At 45.8% G+C, this 22,896-nt stretch overlaps 1 protein-coding gene across 7 annotated transcripts in view; it reads left to right on the top strand.

Annotated features, from left to right (window-relative positions):
* Nucleotides 1-14,407: 14,407 nt before the first annotated feature.
* The window catches only part of DCSTAMP (dendrocyte expressed seven transmembrane protein), a 35,822-nt gene continuing 27,333 nt past the window's right edge, over nucleotides 14,408-22,896 (top strand). For 2 of the 7 annotated variants that reach the window (XM_061439177.1, XM_061439175.1), the window contains exons 1-2: nucleotides 14,408-14,764; nucleotides 15,207-22,176. In XM_061439177.1, coding sequence (XP_061295161.1) covers nucleotides 21,995-22,176 — 182 coding nt within the window. In that variant the 5' untranslated portion in view covers nucleotides 14,408-14,764; nucleotides 15,207-21,994. The remainder of the gene's footprint in view (nucleotides 14,765-15,206; nucleotides 22,177-22,896) is intronic. The other 5 variants (XM_061439176.1, XM_061439181.1, XM_061439179.1 and 2 more) reach the window with 5 other exon arrangements.

The following is a 22,896-nucleotide window of genomic DNA, read 5'->3' as shown; positions in this document are numbered from 1 at the left end:
CTGTCCTGTTGTAGGGCCTATAGTGCCTCTCCCAAGGTTGCAGAAAGGCAGGGAAGTCTCAAGGAAGAAGATACATGAGATGGACAGGCATGCAGAGCAGCAGGCAGGACTTCAGGGGACGCTGAGCCAGTGGCTCCTTCCTGTTCTGGGGAAGCCTCCCAAAAATCAAGCACTGCCTACCCCAGTTCTGTCCCATGAGAACATCCCAAATCAAATCACAGAAGAGGATGCTGGTGCATTTCCCATGCTGCACTCATAAAGTAGGCAATTTCCCTGAAACCTGAACTTCCATCCCCCCGTGATATTTGATTTAATTATTCATAACCTCCATCAGTAACTACTGATTTCCAAGGCAATAAATGAAGATGCCCAAGGCTCTGGTGAAGAAGGTGGGGCATGCATTGAGCCAGAGAGGTGCTGAGCCACCAGGCACCACTTCCCCGCTTAGTACTCAGAGCACAAGTCCCTTCCATCAGTTATTTCTGACCTTATCTTATCGATCCTTTTAATAGCAGGCAGTAACAATTTATTAGCAATTTTCCAGAGTCTCTGCCTCCTGGCTAGATTTTTTTCCATCCCGAGAGCTGAAGTAATATTTCTTCTAAATCTAGCTCTCTTCAGGGCACTAAGGGAGGCCAGTCTGAGTGAGTCAGGTATGCTACAGAGAAGGAAAAATTAAGACATTTCCATCTTCCTACTGCTTATTGATAAATAGCTTGGTGGTTTCAATTGAACAACTATATTGGGGAAGAGGCTGTGAGGGGGAGGCCTGGGGGAGGATACAGAGACCAGATGAGAACAAGCCATCTTTTATTTCCTTTTACTTAATTTTGTTTGTACGTTTTTAATTTTAAAAATTTAATTCAGTTTTAAAAGGTTACTTTCCACTTCCAGTTATTACAAAATATTGGCTGTGTTCTTGGTGTTGTACAGTGCATCCTTGAGCCTATCTGATACCCACTGCCCACCCCTGTGTTGCCCACCCCTCACCCGGTAACCTCTGGTTTGTTCTATCTGTGAGCAGTTTGATTTTTTTCAGATGCGTTAGGGACTAGAAGGACAGCACAGGTCGAGGTAGGCTGGAGTTCCTGCAGCCTAGCCTTCCTGTCCTGCTCTCAGACTTGGGTGTCTCAGTTTTATCCACGACCAAACCTAAAGAAAGAAGAAGCCACTTCCCTAACTCACAACCCACGAGTTGATTCATGACCCCTCTCCTTCCGGAGAATGAAGAACTAACTGCTGGGAAGGCACCGGCAGCCTTGTGCCCTAGGGAGGGTCCGACTGGGAAAAGAAGGAGCCCCAACTCCTGTGGGAAGAAGGAGAAATTCGGCCATGGGGAGGGGGTCTGAGCAACCCTTCTGGCTTCTCAGTTGCCCACCCACCCTAGCTAGGAAGCAGTCAGGACTGGATTGGACAGGTGCCTGCTGCTGCTGCTAAGTCGCTTCAGTCGTGTCCGACTCTATGCGACCCCATAGACGGCAGCCCACCAGGCTCCCCTGTCCCTGGGATTCTCCAGGCAAGAACAGTGGAGTGGGTTGCCATTTCCTTCTCCAACGCATGAAAGTGAAAAGTGAAAGTGAAGTTGCTCAGTCGTGTCCGACTCCTAGCGACCCCATGGACTGCAGCCCACTAGGCTCCTCCGTCCATGGGATTTTCCAGGCAATCAAAAATCCACTGGGATTTTCCAGTGCTGGAGTGGGGGTGCCATTGCCTTCTCTAGGACAGGTGCGTAAGGGCATGTAAATTTCAAGTGTTTATCACCTTGATGGCTGGCAGGAACAAGACTGAGAGAAGGCCAGGGACTAAGAAGGTCCTACAGTCGGACCTATGCTGAGGCATTTGGGCCAGAGCTGCCTTTGAAACCAGAAGGAGTGCTTCCCAGAGTAGCAACACTGGTCAGAGATGCTTTCCTCATGCCAGGAGGGCTGTGTTCTGTTGCCCTCTGGTCCTCTGCCCATCACCCCACAGAAAGTAGGTCCCGGGGCTGATCCACATCCCAGCCACCAGCTCTCCGCGGGTTCCCAGTGCCACCCCTTGCACCAACTGTCCACTAGATTCTCTAATTTGCACAATAATAGACATTACTGTGCTCAAAGCAAAACAGAGGCTCAGAATGGGTAAGTGACTTGTCCAAGAGCACCCAGCGAGTAACTGGCTTCAAATGCAAGTCAATCTGCTTTATTGTTTACTTATTTTCACAGTGTATTTAGTGTTATTGACATATACTTATGTAAATATATTTCTATAATTAACAGAGCTTTATTTGTAAAATTGTGTAAGATATTAAATGCTTTTACGGTTGATGACTTTCATTATTGTTGAGGTTTTGTGTTCTTTGTTTTTCAAATAGTAGTGAATTTGACTCAAAATTCAAAATATACAAAAGGAGTGCAGTAAAAAGTCCCCACACCTCAGTCTTTGTCCCTCAGCCACCCAGGTTCCTTCTCTCTTCAGGAGCGATCATGGCTAATGTGTTCCTTGTGTATCTTTTCAGAGACAGCGGGATAGATAAAAATAATACGCCTATTCTTTTTACCCCTGTTTATACAAATGGTGCATACCATATCATTCTGCTCCTCATTTTTTTTCCAATCAGTATTTCTTGGAGATCATTCCACTTCAGTGCATAAAGAGGTGGCACATTTTCTATTTATGGATCCATGATATGAAGATGACATATTAAATTCAACTATGTTTTAATCTCAAGAGGCAAATGCTTCTCCACTCTGCTATTTTATGTATTTATGCTAAAAGTTCCTCTTCTGTCTAAGTGAACTTTCCATTTTGAGCCCAGATCTTCTGGGTCTAGGGTAAATTTCCAGTGCTGAAGAGCTGGTTGGTTCTTGCTGGAGAATAACCAGCAGTGAGGTGATAGATGCCAGGGTTGACCCTGCGTGAGTGCTGTTTGCAGAGTCTCTGCCCAGCTTCAGTCTGGCTTGCTCTACGGACTGTAGTCCTGACCTTCTGCGGGGAAGGCTCCTCAGCTCCTCCCATGGGACTGGGTTCATTGCTGTCTCCATCTGGGAATTATCCTTCTATATGCAGAAACCAGGTTTTCAGAAGTCAGTGAGTTTCAAGACTGAAAGTCTTATGAGTTCAGGGAAAAGATATTGGGAAATAAACATAAAGTTCGATGTCACTCAGAGCCATTTATTTCATGATTTCTCAGTAATAGGGATTATGAAATAACAGAATTTTTAAAAATAGGGTTTATTTTTTTAGAATGGTTTTAGGTTTACAGCAAAACTGTTTTCCATTTTTTGAATGGAAAATACAGAGAGTTTCCCTATACCCTCTGCCTTCAAATGTGCACAGCCTCCCCCACTAACAACATTCTCCACCAGAGGAGAAAATTTGTTATAATCAATAATGAACCTACGTTCATACATCATGATCACTCAAAGTCCATAGTTTCCATTATAAATTACTCTTGGAGTTGTACGTTCAGTGGGTTTGAACATATTGACATGTATCTACCATTGTAGTATCACATAGCTTCATTGTTCTAAAAATTCTTTGTGCCTCCCTCCTCTTTAACCCCTGGCAGTCACTGATCTTTTACTGTCCCCATAGTTTTGCCTTTTCCAGAATGCCATATAGTTGGCATCATACGGTATGTAGCCTTTTCAGAGTGGCTTCTCTCACTTAGTAGTGTGTATTTGAGCTTCTCTCATGCCTTTTCACGGAGAAGGCAGTGGCACCCCACTCCAGTACTCTTGCCTGGCAAATCCCATGGATGGAGCAGCCTGGAGGCTGCAGTCCATGGGGTCGCAAAGAGTCGGACATGACTGAACAACTTCACTTTCACTTTTCACTTTCATGCATTGGAGAAGGAAATGGCAACCCATTCCAGTGTTCTTGCCTGGAGAATCCCAGGGATGGGGTAGCCTGGTGGGCTGCCGTCTATGGGGTCGCACAGAGTCGGACACGACTGAAGCAACTTACTAGCAGCAGCAGCAGCAGCAGCATGCCTTTTTATGGCTAAATAGTTTATTTCTTCTTAACACTAAATATTCTATTGTCCAGATGTAACACAGGTTTTTTATCTGTTCACCTACTGAAAGACATCTTGGTTGACTCCAGGTTTGGCAATTATGAATTAAGCTGCCGCAAACATCCTTGTGCAGGTGTTTGTGTGGACTTAGGTTTTTAACATCTTTGGGTAAATACCAAGGATTGTGTTTGCTGGATTATATGGTAGGAGTATGTCTAATTTTGTAAGAAACTGCCAAGCTGCTCTCCAATGTAGCTTTACCATTTTGCACTCCCATCAGCAATAAGTGAGAGTTGGTAGAATAGAATTTTAAAGCTGAAAATGAAACTAGAGATCATCTGGTTTTATCCTGCCACATTGCAAATGAAAAACAGAAGCACAGAGCGTCTTGCTTGGCGGTCAATGGCAGAGGTATCTGCAATGACTGGAACAGTGATCTTAGCGTTTCTCACCCTGGCTGCTGGATGTTATGCCCCCAGGCAGCTTCTGTGGCCGAGGAAGCAAACACCAGGCAGTTTCTCAATGTGAGCTCAGGACATTCATTAGTAATTCTACCAATGACCACTATAAGACATCATTACAGCCCAATGTTAGTAAAAACCCTCTGTGATTTTGACAGATTCTGCTATTTGACAAAATGAGTAGTGTGGTGGTTCTTAATAAATGATAGCATAATGGAAACATCAAAAAAGATAAATAAGTACGCAACCCTGGTGGGTGAGCTGTTTTCCTCTCGAGAGCTCTCTCTCTGTACTAAAATTCTCATTTCATGTGTTTGAGCTTTCCATCAGATTGGGAATGCCTTGAAGTCAAAGATGATAGCTTATTCCTTTTATAGCAGGGGTCCCCAACCCTAGGGCCATGGACCAATCTGTGGCCTGGTAGGAACTGGGCCACGTAACAGGAGGTGAGTGGTGGAAGGTGAGGGACACCAAAACCATGCCCTCCTCCCATCTGTGGAAGAAGGTCTTCCATGAAACCAGTCCCTGGTGTCAAAAGAGTTGGGGACCAGGGATCAAACCCCTGTCTGCGGCATTGCCAGGCAGATTCTTTACCACTGTACCACCAGGGAAGTGCAAAACATCAAAATACAGTTCATTATTTTTCACAGAGTGTGAGGTGGCATTCCATCATTACACATCTCGTAAATCTTGTATTTTCACTTTGGTGTCCCTTTACAAGGCGGTACTCTTATACAGTTGTATCACCTACAGGATAGACAGGTCACTATGTTACTAGGCTCCCCTGGCTGTGGCTGGAGCCCAGGTCAGCAATGAGGCTGAGAAGAGGGACAGAAGTGGGCTCTGGAGATCTCAAGAGTTGTGAGAGGAGTTTGAAATGTGACCTGTACCAATAGGGACCATATACCCATGTTAGAAAAAATGTGTTGTAATGACCAGAGGAACAGAATAGAACGCTCTGAAATAAATATATGTTTTCTCCTATGAATTTCTTATATGATGAAGCTGACATTTCTAATCAGTAGAGAAGTATGGATTGATTATTTAGTAAAGAATATTGAGCAAACTGATGAACCATTTGGATAAAAAGCAATATTAGATCCTGCGATAGAATAATGCCTCCCACCCCGGAGTTGTGTGTCCTAATTCCTGGAATTTGTGTGTGTGTTGCTTTACAGTGGCAAACAGATATGACTGAATCATGGGTTTTGAAATTGGAGGATTATACTGGTTTATCCAGGAGGGGCCAGTGTAGTCACAAGGGTTGTAAAGGGAGGCAGAAGGCTCAAAATGGAAGAACAAATGTAAGGATGGGAGCAGAGTTTGGCATGATGTGATTCCTGGCTTTGCAGATCAAGCCAGACACTGGCCAAAGAATGTGGGCAGACTCTAGACGATTGGAAAAGCAAGAACAGATTCTTCCCTGGGACCTCTAGAAAGAAAAACAGCACTTCTGACACCTTGATTTTAATCCCCTAAAACCCATTTCAGACTTCTGACCTCCAGGACTATAAGGGAATACATTTCTATTGTTTTAAGCCACTAGATTTGTGGCCATTTGCTACATCTGTAGAAAACTAGTATGAGTATCCAGTTTATAACTTGTCAAATAGTATTAGATAGATTAAATATTTAAATAGGCAAACCATACAAACATACATTGTGGGGAGAGTAGAATTTTATAATTATGGCCTCAGTGACAAAGAGTGGTAGCATTTTAAACATCTATATATATTAAAAAATAAACCTGCATATGAAATTAAGATGCAAATTGCAAACTGGAAAAATATTTGAAATGTATAAAATGAACAGACAATTACTTTGAATGGTAAAGTTAAGGGTGATTTTCTATAATAAATGTGCATATTTTTTAAAAGAAGATTCATATTTTAACAGAAAGGAATTGTTATTGTGGCAGTTGTATTAAAAATAAATTAGAAACAGGCATGGGTACTTCACCAAAGATAGATATAGGAATGGCAAACAAGTTCATGAAAAGATGCTCCACGTCATGAGTCACTAGACAAATGCAAATTAAAGCTACAGTGATACGCCACTGGGTTTTCTTTTTCATTTAACCAGTGGGTTAAATGAAAAAGACTGACCATACCAAATGCTAGTGAGGACATGAAGCCACTGGACCCCTCATGTTCTGCTGGAGAGGGTGTAAAATGGTGCAACCACTTTAGAAAACTTGAAAGATAGACACACACCTACCATATGATCCAGTCATACCACTCCTAGGTATCTTCCCAAAAGAAATGAAAGCATGTGTCCATCCAAAGACTTATTTTCACAAGTTCATAGCAGTTTTATTTTTAATAGCCTCCAAGTGGAAACTGCCTGTGTCCATCAATCAGTTTATGGATAAACAAACTAGTGTGTCCATTCAGTGGAATACTACTCAGCAATAAAAAGGAATGAACTATTGGTATCTGCAACAACATGGAGAAATCTCAGAATAATTACACTGCGTGAAAAAAGACAAAAAAATAAAGACTACATACAGTGTAGTTCCATCTATAAAATTATAGAAAATACAAACTATAGTGATAGAAAGCAAATCCGTGGTGGCCTAGGAATGGGCTGGAGTGGGGAGGGGAAGGCGGGAGGGTTCACAGGCTGCACCAGGCGGCTTCTGAGGCTGCGGGTGTGTTCACTATCCTGACTGTGACGATGGTTTCACAGGTGTCCCCACACATCAGAACTAACCAAATTATGCAGTTTAAATATGTGCAGTTTTTTGTATGTCCATTATACCTCAATAAAGTAGTAGTTAAAAGTGACCTGACCTTGGAAAGTGATGAAAAAACTTAAGTATATAATACTAAGTGAAGAAAAAACCCAATCTGAAAAATGACCTATTATGTGATTATAGCTATATGACGTTGTGGAAAGGCAAAACGTTATGGAGACAATCGAAAGAACTGTGGTCACCAAAGGTTTGCAGGGAGAGAGGGCTTAGCAGGTAGAACACAGAGAATTTTGGGGGCAGTGAAACTGTTCTGTCTGACTGAGTGTTCACTGTTATTGTGGACACATGTGTCCAAACCCATTGAATGCAGGACCCAAGAGTGATTCATAATTCACCCTGCAGGCTCTGGGTGGTTGTGACGTGTCAGTGTAGATTCATCAGTTGTAACACATTTTCCATTCTGGGGTGGGATGGTGACGGTGGGGGTGGTCAGGGGTATGTGGGACCAGGTATAGAGGAGAAATCTCTGCACTGTCTTCTCAGCTTTGCTGTAAACCTACAACTGCCCTAAAAAGTAAAGTTTACTTTTTAAAAACTGGCTTGAACAACTGGGATACGTTTGGGCTCTCATATCAGGGCTCTGGGAGCAGAGGGAGTCGAGGGTTTGTTCAGGGGCTGCAGATGATATTGACGACACAGATTCCTCCTATCTTTGGCTCTGTCTCCCCTCATGTTATGAAAATGGATGCAACTTTTCAAGATGTCACGTGCAGGCCCAGCCAGGTCTAGTGAAGACGAACTTACTTCTTCTTTCATACGTCTTTTTAAGAGAGAGGAAAACTCTCCTGTGAGCTCCTCGCAGATTTCTCCTAGGGTCCCGTTGGCTGAGGTGGGGTCCCATATCCAGGGTCTGACTGTGTGGAGTCAGGGAAAGGGAAGGGGGAGTGTTTCCCCATGGGCATCCATCTGGGCTCCGCTGGCACCTCCAGGGCACCGTGGCTCTGCTGGTTCCCTTCCCACTTCTCCAACTGCAGCACTCAGCCTCATCCTCCTCTTGCTGGCTCTCTCTTACTCCACCCTCTACCCCTGAGAGTGTTGCTCATCCAGGTTCCCGCAGGTCTTTCTATATAACATCATTGTCCTTCTGTCTAGACTGCCTTATGCCTGCATCTGTCTTAATGGCCAGATGTGAGCTTTTAGCATCATGCCTCTTTCATCAGGGGAGTCCCAGGTCCCAGCCCAGTTACCCTTGAAAAAGTGAACTTGAATAGAAGAAAAAGCAGATGGAGCCAGAAAAGGTCCCGGAGAGGACATATCAGGCAAAGGTGGGGGTGGGAAGTGGAGGCCGAGGAACAGCGTCCTTACAGAAGTGAGTACTAAATGCTGAAAGACTCCAGTATTGAAACAGCAGAGATGATTGAGATCTGGAATTAGAAAGGACATCATTGGGATAAGCGTAGTAAAAATAGACCTGGGAATATCACTGTGAAATGAAAAGGAGAGAGTTTTAGAGCCGAGATAGTGCAGCTGGCCTCATGGGACAGAATTCTGTTTATTCAACATATGGAACTTATTACCTCAATAGGTTGTTCAGGAGAGACTGCCACAATTTTTAAGAGGTTAAAAGCTACTAAATGAACAAACTGACTGCACTTGTCCATGCCAGACCCTGCAGCCTCACAACACATTCTCTTTCTGCAGAGGGATCCCGGGGCTGGATGACTCACATGAGTCTCAAGTGAACCCTGGAGTTCACTTGATGAATTCAAGGCTCATCCAAAAGAAAACCACCTCTGTGGGGCAGACATTCCTGATGCGGGAGAAAGAACAGGAGATGATCCTGACTCTAGGACTGTACAGTCATTTCAGCAGTGACTGACTGTTCCATCCCAACCAGAATTCTAGAGAGGCCCTAGAAGTTCAGGCCCTAGTCTTAGTTAGCTGGTGGCCAGTCGGCCCCAGCATTGAAATCAGATGGTTTCTGCATATCAATACCATTGCTGTTCTGAAGCCATTTATCTGAGGAGTACAGACACTCTCGAAGAGTCCAGCCCACCAACTGCAGACTCAAAGCCACTGAAGAACATATGAGCCGAATCAGGTTGAACTACCTAGCTAAGCATAGCTTTTCTATTCTCTAAGTTCAATGGATGCACCAGAAGAAATTTTGCAGCAACAGCTGAATCTTATCCACCTGCATTCCAGGCCCCCAACCTCAAGTTGCACCCAGTTTTAGGAGTCTCTAAGGTCTAACCCAGATGGCCGTTTTCTCCCACTCCTAGCTTGGGCATTGCCAGGCAGCTCTCCAAACTATGCTCCCGGGCTCCCTGTGATGGCCCCTGGGGGCTGGGGCCCTCCCCCTCCTCCCAGGGCGTTTTCCAGCACCTGCTCCCACATTTGCTCTGCTCAAGCCAGCAACCTCTGTTTCTTCCCCTCCTCCTTGAGCAGAAGGCCCCCTCTTCTCCTTCCCCAAGAGGGCTGAGACCACCCTCATCAGCTTTCTTCCTTTTCCCCACATCTGATCTCCTTGGTGAGCTTGATATGCTGAATTTTCTCTGTTCTTCCAAAAACCAAAATCATTGCCTCTCTACTACTGCCCTCACCTCTCTGGTTCCATTCTTAACACTACGTGATGACCTTCGGCTTGCCCCTCCCCTCTTCACCTCTGGCTCCTGCCCCCACCCCTTCTACTGAAGGGCCATTTCTGGGACCTCAAGGTCTTCCTGCCCTCACAGTCTCCAGCCAGCTTCCAATTCTCCCTTCCCTGATGCATCCCTGTCTTGGAACCCCTACATCGCTTCTGGATTACCCAATCAGGCATTTGCGCTGCGGTCTGGACCTTCTTGTTTGAATGAAAACATCTTGCCTCGATGGCTCTCGTTTCCTTCAGGAATAAGTGGGCCCCCTGACATGATGGGCTGTCAAGGATGTGGCCCTAGTGGGCTCGCCTGCATCATTTGTGGCTGCTTGTCCCTACCGTCTTCCACCTCAGTCCCATCCAGAGTTTCGGCAGTCCTCTCACTGGTCCTCCTGCATTTGCAGGCGCCATCTCCTCTGTCTGGAATGCCTCCCTTCCCACTGCACTCACCTCTCCTCCTTGAGGCAGGCAGCCACGTTCCTAAAGCTCTCCCTAGTGTATTCTATGAGCTTAATGACTCAGCAGCAGCCCCAGCCCCTTGAGTACCAGGAAGGTACCATGTAACCCAACACACAACAAACAGAGATCCTCACTCCGCTTCCATATGCTTGGGTGCTACCCTGAAAGCCTGTGTGTGTGTGTGCGTGTGTGTGTGCGCGCGCACATGCATGCACACACACACATGCTCAGTTGCTCAGTCGCTCAGTCATGTCCAATTTTTGTGACCCCATGGACTGTAGCTCACCAGGCTCCTTTGTCCATGGGATTTCCCAGGCAAGAATACTGAAGTGAGTTGCCATTTCCTTCTCCAGGGGGTCCTTCCAACCCAGGGGTCAAACCCACATCTCTTTCATCCCCTGCATTGGCAGGAGGATTCTTTGTCACTGTGGCACTTGAGAAGCCCACCTAGCCTGCAAGCCTGTGTCTGGCTGCTGGGGTCCAGCCCTGGTGGATCCAGGAAATTTGAAGTGGAGACAGCGTCAGCAAACTGGATACAATAGCTTAAATTAAATATTAATTAGAGATTCTATTTCTGCTTTATTGACTATGCCAAAGCCTTTGACTGTGTGGATCACAATAAAATGTGGAAAATTCTGAAAGAGATGGGAATACCAGACCACCTGATCTGCCTCTTGAGAAATTTGTATGCAGATCAGGAAGCAACAGTTAGAACTGGCCATGGAACAACAGACTGGTTCCAAATAGGAAAAGGAGTACGTCAAGGCTGTATATTGTCACCCTGCTTATTTAACTTATATGCAGAGTACATCATGAGAAACGCTGGACTGGAAGAAACACAAGCTGGAATCAAGATTGACGGGAGAAATATCAATAACCTCAGATATACAGATGACACCACCCTTATGGCAGAAAGTGAAGAGGAACTCAAAAGCCTCTTGATAAAAGTGAAAGTGGAGAGTGAAGAAGTTGGCTTAAAACTCAACATTCAGAAAACAAAGATCATGGCATCCGGTCCCATCACTTAATGGGAAATAGATGGGGAAACAGTGGAAACAGTGTCAGACTTTCTTTTTCTGGGCTCCAAAATCACTGCAGATGGTGACTGCAGCCATGAAATTAAAAGACGCTTACTCCATGGAAGGAAAGTTATGACCAACCTAGATAGCATATTCAAAAGCAGAGACATTACTTTGCCAACAAAGGTTCATCTAGTCAAGGCTATGGTTTTTCCTGTGGTCATGTATGGATGTGAGAGTTGGCCTGTGAAGAAGGCTGAGCGCCGAAGAATTGATGCTTTTGAACTGTGGTGTTGGAGAAGACTCTTGAGAGTCCCTTGGACTGCAAGGAGATCCAACCAGTCCATTCTGAAGGAGATCAGCCCTGGGATTTCTTTGGAAGGAATGATGCTAAAGCTGAAACTCCAATACTTTGGCCACCTGATGCGAAGAGTTGACTCATTGGAAAAGACTCTGATGCTGGGAGGGACTGGGGGCAGGAGGAGAAGGGGATGACAGAGGATGAGATGGCTGGATGGCATCACTGACTCAATGGACGTGAGTCTCAGTGAACTCCAGGAGTTGGTGATGGACAGGGAGGCCTGGCGTGCTACAATTCATGGGATTGCAAAGAGTCAGACACGACTGAGTGACTGATCTGATCTGATCTGATCTGAGAGATATAAAGAGTAATAGAATAAGGATAGCTCAGCAGGAAAATTCAGCGGAGAAAAGAGGCTGAATAACTTGGTTTATGTGGAAAGCTAATAAAATTCCAAAATAAGGAATTTGCGTCACCTACGTAGGCCACAGGCATCCTCCCATTCTCCGGAAGGAGAGGAGACACTAAGGCCTCCCCTGTCAGATCTTAGAAGCCCAGGCATAATTAGTAGGCTTGACAAGCCTCCACGTTCCAGATGGGAATTCAGCCAGAAGGTGAGAGAAAGAACAACATGGGGAGACCAAGTTTCAGTGAACAAGGCCCGCACTTTATTTTTCCAAAGTAGTTTTTATACCTTAAGTTATGCATAGAGGATAATGGGGGAAGGTCAGCAGTCCTTGATCCTTATCAAAGCCAGGCTTTCAAACTTATCATATACAAAAGTTTAGGTGATTTACATCATCTTCTGGCCAGGGGGCCTGTCGACATTTTAAGATCCTTTATCCAGAAAACTTATTTTTCTCTAAAGGTGATTATTCTAAAGTCAGGCGCCACACTCCAAAAACATTAGATAAAGTTGCATTCCTATAGGGCAAAGGTGTGGTGGGCTATAACAAGAAAAGAATTAACTCAAGGGTCCAAGGTTACAAACATTAAAGCTACTACTTACACCAATTATATTAATCAGTACATTCCCAGGGACACAGTAGGTAAGGGATATGGAAACTTGGTAGCAAACATTGGCCCAACAAGTGAAAAACCCTTCACCAATACAATTTCTAATCAATCTTTTAACTGCTCAAAGGAATCTGTATTTAGACAGTTTAGAACATCTCATGCCTCTCACGGTTGGGAGGCTGTGAACAATCACATGTGGCGAGAAGAACCTGTTCAGGCAGGCTGGAGGACTTCCAAAGGAGTTTGTAGATTGAAACACTCTTGTCACGCCCAGGAACTTTATTAACTGGAGCTATAAGTAAACTCTTTTTCAGAGGGAGGTGGTGGGGGACAGTCCCCCCATAAAGTCAGAGGTGTAGGTGAGAGCATAAAGCAGTAAAGTAGGCAGACTCTGGTTTTGGGGGTAGATGCTCGAGAATTTCCAGGGGGACTCCTGAGGCTCAATCCCGCCTTTGCGTATGCTGAGCCTCCTTCCTCATGACCTTTGCCATGGGCGGAGTTCCTCACACTGGCTCCCGGCATCTGGCTAACTCTCAGCTCTGTCTTTCTGCCTCATGTCCCCTCCTGTGCCCAGGCCCACATTCCTGCCCATTCAGAGGATGGATATTTCCATCTGGTCATCTGTCTGGGACCTTGTTTCTCCAGCCACATTCCTTAGGAACCAGTGCTTCCATGCTCTACCTGGCTCAGGTGGGAAGCTCTGATCATCACTGATTCCTTTTTTCCCGTCTCCCCCAGATACCAAATTCTGTCATTCACCTTTTACAATCTAAAGTGAACAAGCAGAGCCCTATGTTTTTGTCTTGCCTTAGTATTACTCAATCTGGTTGTGATGATTCATTTTCTGTTTCAATTTGACTAGGCCACAGTACCCAGATATTGGGTCAAACATGAATCCAGACATTACTCTGAAGATGTTTTTTAAGACTAGATGGGCAATGAAGTCAGTAGACTGTGAGCAAAGCAGATTATCCTCTTGGATGTGGGTGGGCCTTGTCCAATCAGTTGAAGGTCTCAGGAGAGAAAAGACTGAGGTCCTCCAAGGAAGAAAGAATTAAGCCTGCAACCCACCTTTGGACCCCAGCTACAACATTACTCTTCCTTGGGTCTCCAGCCTGCTTGCCCACCCTGCTGACTTTAGAGGTGCCAGCTCCACAATCATGTGAGTCAGTTCCTCAAAATAAACCTGTCTCTTTCCACACATGCACAGCCTATCGGTTCAGTTTTTCTGGAGAACCCTGACTAATACACTGTCCTACCTCCTAACTCAGCTCCCTGTTCCTGCGTTCACTCACTCCCCTCCAACTCTCTCCAGTGAGGCTCACTGGCTTTTTGTAATGTTAATTTACTCACAAAATTTGCTGAATCCCCTACTGCTTATTGATGGACAGCTGTGTTTCCCAAACATCAAATGTTTGTGTATCTTCACTGAACTTGACATGAGTTTTCAATGTCCCAGCTATACAGTTACTTGTTTTAGATTTTCCTTTGCATTGACCCTTCTCAGAAATGCTTGCATTTTGACTGGAATGTGTGCATTTTTAAGATAAAAGTTCTTACAGGTATATTGTGGGTTTTGGTGAATAGGAGAAGAGCACTTTTATGGAAGGGTTTTGGGCTTTGCTAATTCCTTGCAACCCCACAAGCTGGTTCTCTTGAATTGAATCTAAATGTCTACATTGGGAAGTCCCAGCAAGATGGAGACATATGACACAGATTTCTACAGTGTCTTGGGTCATTCAAAACAGAGGCGGCTCCTTCTTGCCTCTTCATCTGTGGATGGGAGTGGGGATGGCGAATGTTTGGTCTCCTCTCTGGGGTAGGGATGGAGGTAGGGAGTATGAGTGATGAAAGAAGAGGAAAAAGGCAAGAGACCATCCAAGTTTTCATAACTCACTCCCTGGTGTTTGAAAATACCCTATTTTATTATTTTCTAGAACTGATTTCTGCAACATCTATTCCGAGAAAAACACTAGAAAGAAATAAGTAGTTCCTTTGCATCAGTTAACCCCTTTGTTAATATTAAATCACTTAGTCACTTCTGTGGGGAATTAAAGAGGTTGATTCATGGCGATGTGACCCTCCTGTTACTTCTGCTTCCTTTTTCCCTCTTGTATATCAAGACTCAGAGCCCTTGGGAAGGGCCTTGCTGCACCCAGAGGAGAACCTGAGAGGAACCTGTAAGTAAACTTTCAGAATAATCTTTACTTTGAAATTGTTTTTTTTTTTTTAAGAAAAAATTAAGTATTAGAAAATTGGAATAAACAGATGAGACCAGAGGAAACTTGAAGTCCCTGTTTCTATCCCTGATAGTTTACCCATGAACACAAATGGCAGAAAGAAAGCTTTTGTTAACAATGGTCTGAGGGATCTGAATCCCTCATCTCATGGAGGACAGGAGCTTGAGCATCTTCTTAACAGAACAGCTGCATGGACTTGCGCCACCCCGGGCTTTTGAAGAATTGATCTGTTAGCCAAGGCTCGGGTCCAGGAGAGGAACAGGACTGGCTGTGAAAGGGCTGCCAGGCCTCACAGACAATGCCGAGCCAGACTGAATTGTTCTGTAGACGCTGCTCGGTTTATCCCGATAGCTTTCATTAATCTTTCCTTTCTTGTGTGAAGGTTGCTTTCAGAGAGGAAGGTGTTCGCTGGCTTTCCCAAGGCAAGAGCGATGAAAACAAAATGATGAGGAACTCATTCCACCTCTCGGCGCTGCTCGAGCTATTTTGGCAGGCTCAGAGAACAGTGTGTTCCCAACCAATTTATGAAGTTTGCAAGAGTTTGAAAAAAAAGAAAAAAAGAAAGGACAAGAAATGCTCCATTCTCCTCATGTCCCCCTCTGGGGGCTCCTGGGCGGCTGCAGAATGCCAGCGCCCAGGGCGGGCTCGGCCACTCTCCTTTGCCTTCCTTCCAGAGACTGTGGGCTAGAGGAGCCTTAGAACTGAGCTTCTCAGCCAGCCCACGTCACCTCTGCGGTCCCCAGCGAGGTCAGGGGAGCAGGCCAGGCCACAGGTCTGCTGTCTCCCAGCCTCACGCTTTTTTTCTGTGCCTCCTCTGCCCTTTCTCCAGATTGCCTCTAGAATGAGATTCCCACCAAGCCCTGAAGTCAGCGAGAGGCCGATGGGTGCAGATTAGGTTTCCGCAGGGGATTAGCAGAACGGGCTAGAGGAGCAGAGAAAGTGCGTCAGCAGTGGGCCTGGTGGGCAGGCGCCAATGGAACTGGTCTCCCTTACTGGAGATCTTGTGATATCAGGCCAGGCGAGTGCTCCCCACGCAGGGAAGGAGGGGAGAAACAGAACAACGCTGAGGTGCTCATCGCCTGCATCGGTTTCTCTGGCACTTGCAAAAGCAGAGAGCCTGTGTGTTTCTGTCTGTCAGCCCCAGAATGGCACTGGTGACATGTATACATCTTCAATACCCTTCCATCCAGAAGACTCCCAGGGTGGGCCACTTCAGAGGCTCTAATGGTTTTTGTCATGGCCATTGATTGGGCCTCGTATCTGAAACAATGATGCATACCTTGCACCTCTCGAGTTAATCTGGGCCCAAAAGAATCACAGGACAACACTGGAATGTTCATCTCCCTGACACCCCAACAAAGTGGGTAAACAGAGCTCTGGGGCTAGGGGCTGGGAGCTGGGAGCCCATGCCCTCCATGCCAGGGCTTTTGCTGCGACTCCTGACATATACGCCCTGGGAAAGACCATCGAATCCATTGAGAATGCACCTCTGCGCTAGTGGTTGCTGGCGTGTGCAGGTTGATGGAGGAGCCTGGCTGCTTCTGTTTCCCATGGCAACGGTTCAGCTCTGCATGGAAGCAGGTAATTGTGGGCTCAGGCTGCGTACACAGACCGCACATTCTGCATGGCTCCCTGCTTGGATCAAGTGCTTCTCATCACTGCCCCTGCTTCTTAACTTGTTCCCTCCTACCTGCTGGCTCAGACAGTAAAGAATCTGCCTATAATGCGGGAGACCTGGGTTCGATCCCTGAGTTGGAAAAATCCCCTGGAGGAGGGCATGGTAACTCACTCCAGTATTCTTGCCTGGAGAATCCCCGTAGACAGAGGAGCCTGGTGGGCTATATAGTCCATAAGGTCGCAAAGAGTTGGACCCGACTGAGCGACGACTAAGCACAGCAACCCAACCACACAAAAATGACTTTCATCCCGAGAAAGAGAGATGGGTCCTCAGCGATAGTCTCCTGTGGACTACAGCTGTGGGTTTCTGGCCCCAGGGTGTGGTGAAACTGGAGTTTAGGGGTAAAGGCAGAAAAGTGGTCATTATTTTTGGGATATTGCTGTTGATAAAAGCAAAGAACAGGAACATGGTCATGGGGAAACACTGAGTCAGAAGATAAACATTGTTGCTAATAGAGGCACAATACAGGGGAACCACAGGTTAAAGGGATCGGGTGAGACTTTTAGGTCCTGCTGAAGAAGCAATGGAGAGGGGGTGCTCAATCCAGTAGCGTAAGAGAAGGGAATAAAATAGGGCTGGAGATCTTTGGGCAGAAATAAATATTCCCAAGGCGTAAAGAAAAACCTTTATGCATGACACTGGAATCTGGCCTACAGCATGATTTTTAAAAATGTCTCAGGGGATAAAAAGAGAGAAAGGCAATTCAGATGACGGGAGAACAAGCAGGATAAGAGGAGGAGAAAGGCAGAGCAGAGAGAGGAGGAGGAAGTCAGGTTCGGATTCCCCAAAGGCCAAGGATTGCAAACTGATGACCAGTGTCCAAAAGCATTGTCAGACTATTTAAAAATAAATTGAGCTAACTTTAAAAAAAGAGAAAAACTCAGGAGATGCTACCCAAAGGAAATGAGATTTCTGGCTTCTCTTGAAAAAAATCAGAAAATCTGGCTACACGGGGTCTGTGTACAACCTCGAAGAAAACCTGCTGGAGTGGGACTGCTGCTCTGGCAACTTCAACTGGGGCGTGGGCATCATAACCCCCCAAGACCCACTGCCCCACACCTCTGCCCACCCCAGGAAGTCTCTATCTCCTGATTTCCTTCACTCTTTATGGTGCCTGTCTGACCCCTGCAGGCATTTGAAAACTTCAGTGCTGCCCACGGGGCCCTAATGCCCTAACTCAGGGAAAACCCTGACCCTGACCTCCAGCCCAACAGAGAAGGCAGGGCCAACACTGAATGCAGCTCTCATCCCCTGACCCTGGGAGAACAAGTGCCTGGGAGCCTGGACCTCAGACCAGGATGGGCCTGACTCCTGGCTGGAAATCCGTTGTCGGCTCTGGAGCATTCAGCTAGTTTGTGCTGGCAGAGAAGGGCGGAGGACACCCAATGTAGATGACAAGGCAAGGAGAGCGTACACCTGCGTTGTTGAATATGCATTTCATGATGCTTGAGAGATTGGGGTTTTGGGGATTTGGGGTTTAAGTTCAATTCCACTTAGAAACTACTCTTTGAGGATCATGTGAAAGAGAATCTGAGAAGCTTGCCTATCCTGAATCCTCAGTACCACTTAAACATGAGATAGAATTCTGTTTCTTCTGCTTGTTCACTGTGTGACTTTGGGCAAATTATTCAGCCTCTCTGAGCCTGAGTTGTGTCATCCAAACCGTATCAATATAATCATACATAGCTGCTGTGAAGATTGGGAATAATGTATTTCAGATGCCATAACAGTGGCCAGACTCTCGGTAACAACCTGATCACTATTAATATTATCTATTATTATTACTATTTTGCTTGTTCCTCTTTTCTAATTATTTATTTAGTAACAGCTGAAGGCAAATTTGGTATGTGGGAAATGTGATACTCTGTTGCTTAGGAACTCTGGTAGGGATTTTAAAATGGGCTTCATGAAGAGTCAGAAATGAGATGTTGATGGAATGGGAAATGTGTCACCCTGTGGCAGGAAACTGGGGTCTGCCTCCCACCTCTGCCTCCAGAATTGGAATGGCCTTGGCAAGTCCAGCAGCCTCTCTGGATTTTCATTTGCTCATCTGTGGAAACCAGCTGGCCAGGTGTTAGTCATCTAGAGCTGTGTTGTTCAGTACACAGACACCAGCCACATGAGACTATTTAAATTTAAATGAATTAAAACTAAAGTTAGGAATGCAACTTCTCAGTTGCACTAGTTCTAGGTCAAGTGCTCAGTCGTCACGTAGGGCCAGTGCTGACCACGTCAGACAGCTCAGGTACGGAATATTTCATCGTCACTCAAGGTGCTGTCAGACAGTGCTGAATTCTAGAGACCGCGACCCAATGTCCAGTCCTCAGATCAGCAGCATCAGCACCACCCGAGACTTGTTAGGAATGTGGGCTCAGGTGCCATTCTAGACATTTGGGATCAAAATCTGCGTTTTGACACGACTCCCCCAGCAATAACATACTCAAGTTTAAGAAACTCTGACCTATAAGATTTCTTCCAGCTCTAAAAATAAAGTTGAAAAATCTGGTATCTGCCTGAAAAAGTCTTTGAGAAAAAATAAGCAATCGGCTTGTCCAAATCCTGATTCCCTGGTTTTTTTTTTTTTTTCTAAAAAGAAAGGATTGGGGCCATTGGAAGAAAGATGAACAGAATGACTGTACCTCTGCAGGACCAGAGGATAGAAATGAACAGACGTCTATTAATAAAGGCACCGTGTCAAATGTCAGTTCTGGGAAGGCGGGGCAGTCCAGCTCCTGCCTCTGAGCCTCCCATCCAAGGTGTTCAAGCCTTGCCTAAAGAGCTTCAGAGAACAGAGGTTCAATTTTCTGTGGCAGCAAAGAAACAAGAAGAAACGGATTGCATTTACTGGGTACCTTATCTTCAGGGCATCTTAACCTGCTTGTGAAAGCTCCTCTCAAACCTCACCAGGAAGGAGCTCAGGCATGTCTTCTATTCAAGTAGGGAAAATGAGGAAGAGAGATTGGTGAAGAAATCAAGGCCACATTCAACAGTGATGGGAAGGGCGGAGTGGAAGACCAGTCCTGGGCTCGTGGTCCAAAGCTCTCCCCTGTGGCTTGAGATATTAATATAAATAGGAGGGAAGGCATATGGTCTCTTGCTGCAGAAAGTTTTGGTGTCTTTTGGTGACGTGCTGTTTTCAACCCCAAAACAAATGGGAATAATATTAGATCTGTTGCTTGTTAAGAAAACATGTGCCTCTTACAAGACAAAATTGCAGGCATATATCTTATATAATTGTTATTAGATTTTATTGGCAAGTGTTAAAATTTTAATGGATCCATAAATCTGTTTCTCACTTGCAGAGAAATCTCTTTATTAAGAACAAACTGTACAAGGATAAAGGCAAGAGAAGGGGAAAACAAATCTAAAATATGCATTATTAATTTTTTAGGAAGCAAGCAACAGGGTACCTCGTAAAGGATATTAGAAAACATAAAACAGCTGGGATTTGTGATTTGCTGTAGAGAAAAATCTGCTGATTTGGGAAACATGCTTACAGGGACAACTGTGCTGTGCTGTGCTTAGTCGCTCAGTCGTGTCCGACTCTTTGCCACCCCATGGGCTGCAGCCCACCAGGCTCCTCTGTCCATGGGGATTCTCCAGGCAAGAACACTGAGTGGGTTGCTATACCCTCCTCCAGCAGATCTTCCCAACCCCGGGATGGAACCCAGGTCACCTGCATTGCAGGCAGATTCTTTATTGTCTCTGCCACCAGGAAAGCCGAAAGGGTCAACTATTTTGATGCAAAAAAAAAAAAAATTAGCAGTTAGAAATGGGTTTGTGATATACAAACAATGTCTTAAAGAATCACTGACAGGAAGTGTGATGAGTTTCCAGCAGATGGAGTGAACTGAGCACCCTGTCACACAACAGAGCCCAGAGCCTTAGAATCTGGGCATGGTTCAGGGGGACAGGGAGATCTGGCCTGAATCCCGCTGTGCCACCTGCTCTGTGTGGTCGCTGACACATTTCAGGAAGCACTCTGGGCCTCAGCGTCCATTATGTGAAATGCAAAGAACATCTGTCCCCAGAAGCTTCAGAGAGGATGCAGAGAGGCTATTTGTAAAGTGCCCCTAGGGCACAAAAGACAATTAATACCCATTAGTGCACCAATTACTCACATAATGGTTTGAGGTCAAATCCAAAGCCGTAAAAAAAGAAGGCACTGGGGCCAGGCCTAGGAGGAGAGGCGGCACCTCCCAATGGCACTGGGGCTGGGCGTTGTGTGAACTGCCCACCTGCTTACTGCTGGCTGATCAAGTCCTCCTGCCCAGCAGTGAAGCCGGGCTGACTCACACTGGCAAGGCTGGGGACGGTTCAGGAGCACAGGGGCCATACAAGATTTCTGAGGGTCAGAGAGGCATGGGTATGGAGTCGGTGCATGGGAGCACTCAAAGTGTCGTTCAGTCGTTAGTCGTTAGTCGTTCAGTCGTGTCTGACTCTTTGTGATCCCATGGACTGCCGCCTGCCAGGCTCTTCTGAAGTCCATGGGATTCTCCAGGCAAGAATATTGGAGTGGGTTGTCATTCCCTTCTCCAGGTCATCTTCCCAACCCAGGGATCAAACCCAGGTCTCCTGCATTGCAGATTGATTCTTTACCATCTGAGCCACCAGGGAAGCATGGGATCACTCAGTTCAGTTCAGTTCAGTCACTCAGTCATGTCCAACTCTTTGAGACCCCAAGGACTGCAGCACGCCAGGCCTCCCTGTCCATCACCAGCTTCCAGAGTTTACTCAAACTCATGTCCATTGAGTCGGTGATGCGATCCAACCATCTCATCTTCTGTTGTCCCCTTCTCCTCCCACCTTCAATCTTTCCCAGCATCAGGGTCTTTCAAATGAGTTGGTTCTTCACATCAGGTGGCCAAAGTATTGGAGTTTCAGCTTCAGCATCAGTCCTCCAGCCTCCAAACTGGCATGAACTGAGCAACCTGAAATGAGAAAATGACTCTCTTTCTGGGTTCAGGCAGAATGGGGTTAATGTAGGGCAGAAATGAGATGGGGAAATAGGCAAGTTAGGAACAAGCCTGTGGAAATTTCTCCAGCAATAATATAGAGGGCTTGCAGCTCTTGGCATGTAATCTGAATGGGAAAGTTCATTGTTGCTGTTGCTGCTGCTAAGTCGCTTCAGTCGTGTCTGACTCTGTGTGACCCCATAGACAGCTGCCCACCAGACTTCCCCGTCTCTGGGATTCTCCAGGCAAGAACACTGGAGTGGGTCGCCATTTCCTTCTGCAATGCATGAAAGTGAAAAGTGAAAGTGAAGTCGCTCAGTCGTGTCCGACTCTTGGCGACCTCATGGACTGCAGCCTACCAGGCTCCTCCGTCCATGGGATTTTCCAGGCAAGAGTACTGGAGTGGGGTGCCACTTTTCACTGCCAGCCTCCAAACCAACCTCCAGTTCTGAAAGGAAGCAAGCTTAGGGGAAAAAGAACTGTTCTTTTGCTGGTTACCCTTCTAATGACCATTTACTCCCATCCGCTTTCCTCCAGATGAAGTTAGAACACCCTCGTGGGGAGGATCTTGAATCTCCCCGAAGGCCAGTCCCACATGGTACTGCCCCTTCTTCAACACAATGTCTCCCCGTTTCTCTTCTCTGCACAGAACTTTCCCGTTCAGATTACTTGCCAAGAGCTGCAAGGCCTCTATATTACTGCTGGAGCAATTTCCACAGGTTTGTTCCTAACCTGCCTATTTCCCCATCTCATTTCTGCCCTACATTAACCACATTCTGCCTGAACCCAGAAAGAAAGTCATTTCCTCATTTCAGGTCATGCCCTCCAGCCAATGCGCAGACACTTTTCTCACATGGTGAGTGTAATTCACTGGCTGGAATGATATTAAGCTACTCCATAAATCCAGCCCCACAATAGTTGATGTGAAAAGGGATTTATTTGAGAGGATTTAATAATTGATCAATGTCTTCATTAAAATTCCATACATACGGTATAATGCTCATTAGATATTTTCATGTCAATCAAGAGAGCTCAAATTGATTTTATACTGTTCCAAGTGAACCCAAGGCTCTCTGAGTGCCTCATGGACCTAAATCTGCATGACTGTCAGGGCAGTAGCAACCCCTTAGCATCTTCATTTTATTATGCCAGATCTGGGAAAAAAGAAAAGATGATTAACTCAGTGACAAATTATTCTCATTTTCCTTATCAGATTCTCAGGAGAGAGCTGAACTTGGAGGGTGAGAGCTAGGGAGGGAAGGCACAGTGTCATAGAGATGACTACATCGGTCTCAGTCCAATGCCACGTTTGAATTTGGATGCCTTCAGTTTGCTCTTTTTTGTAAAATTAGAGCACAAGAAAATAGATGATTATCTGAAAGTGATCTTACTTCAGTTTGTGGAAACTTCAGCCTGTCCATCAACCTAAGGTTTCAATT

Source organism: Bos javanicus, chromosome 14 (assembly GCF_032452875.1).
Source record: "Bos javanicus breed banteng chromosome 14, ARS-OSU_banteng_1.0, whole genome shotgun sequence".
NCBI lineage: Eukaryota > Metazoa > Chordata > Mammalia > Artiodactyla > Bovidae > Bos > Bos javanicus.
This window is presented reverse-complemented; position numbering and strand designations above follow the sequence as displayed.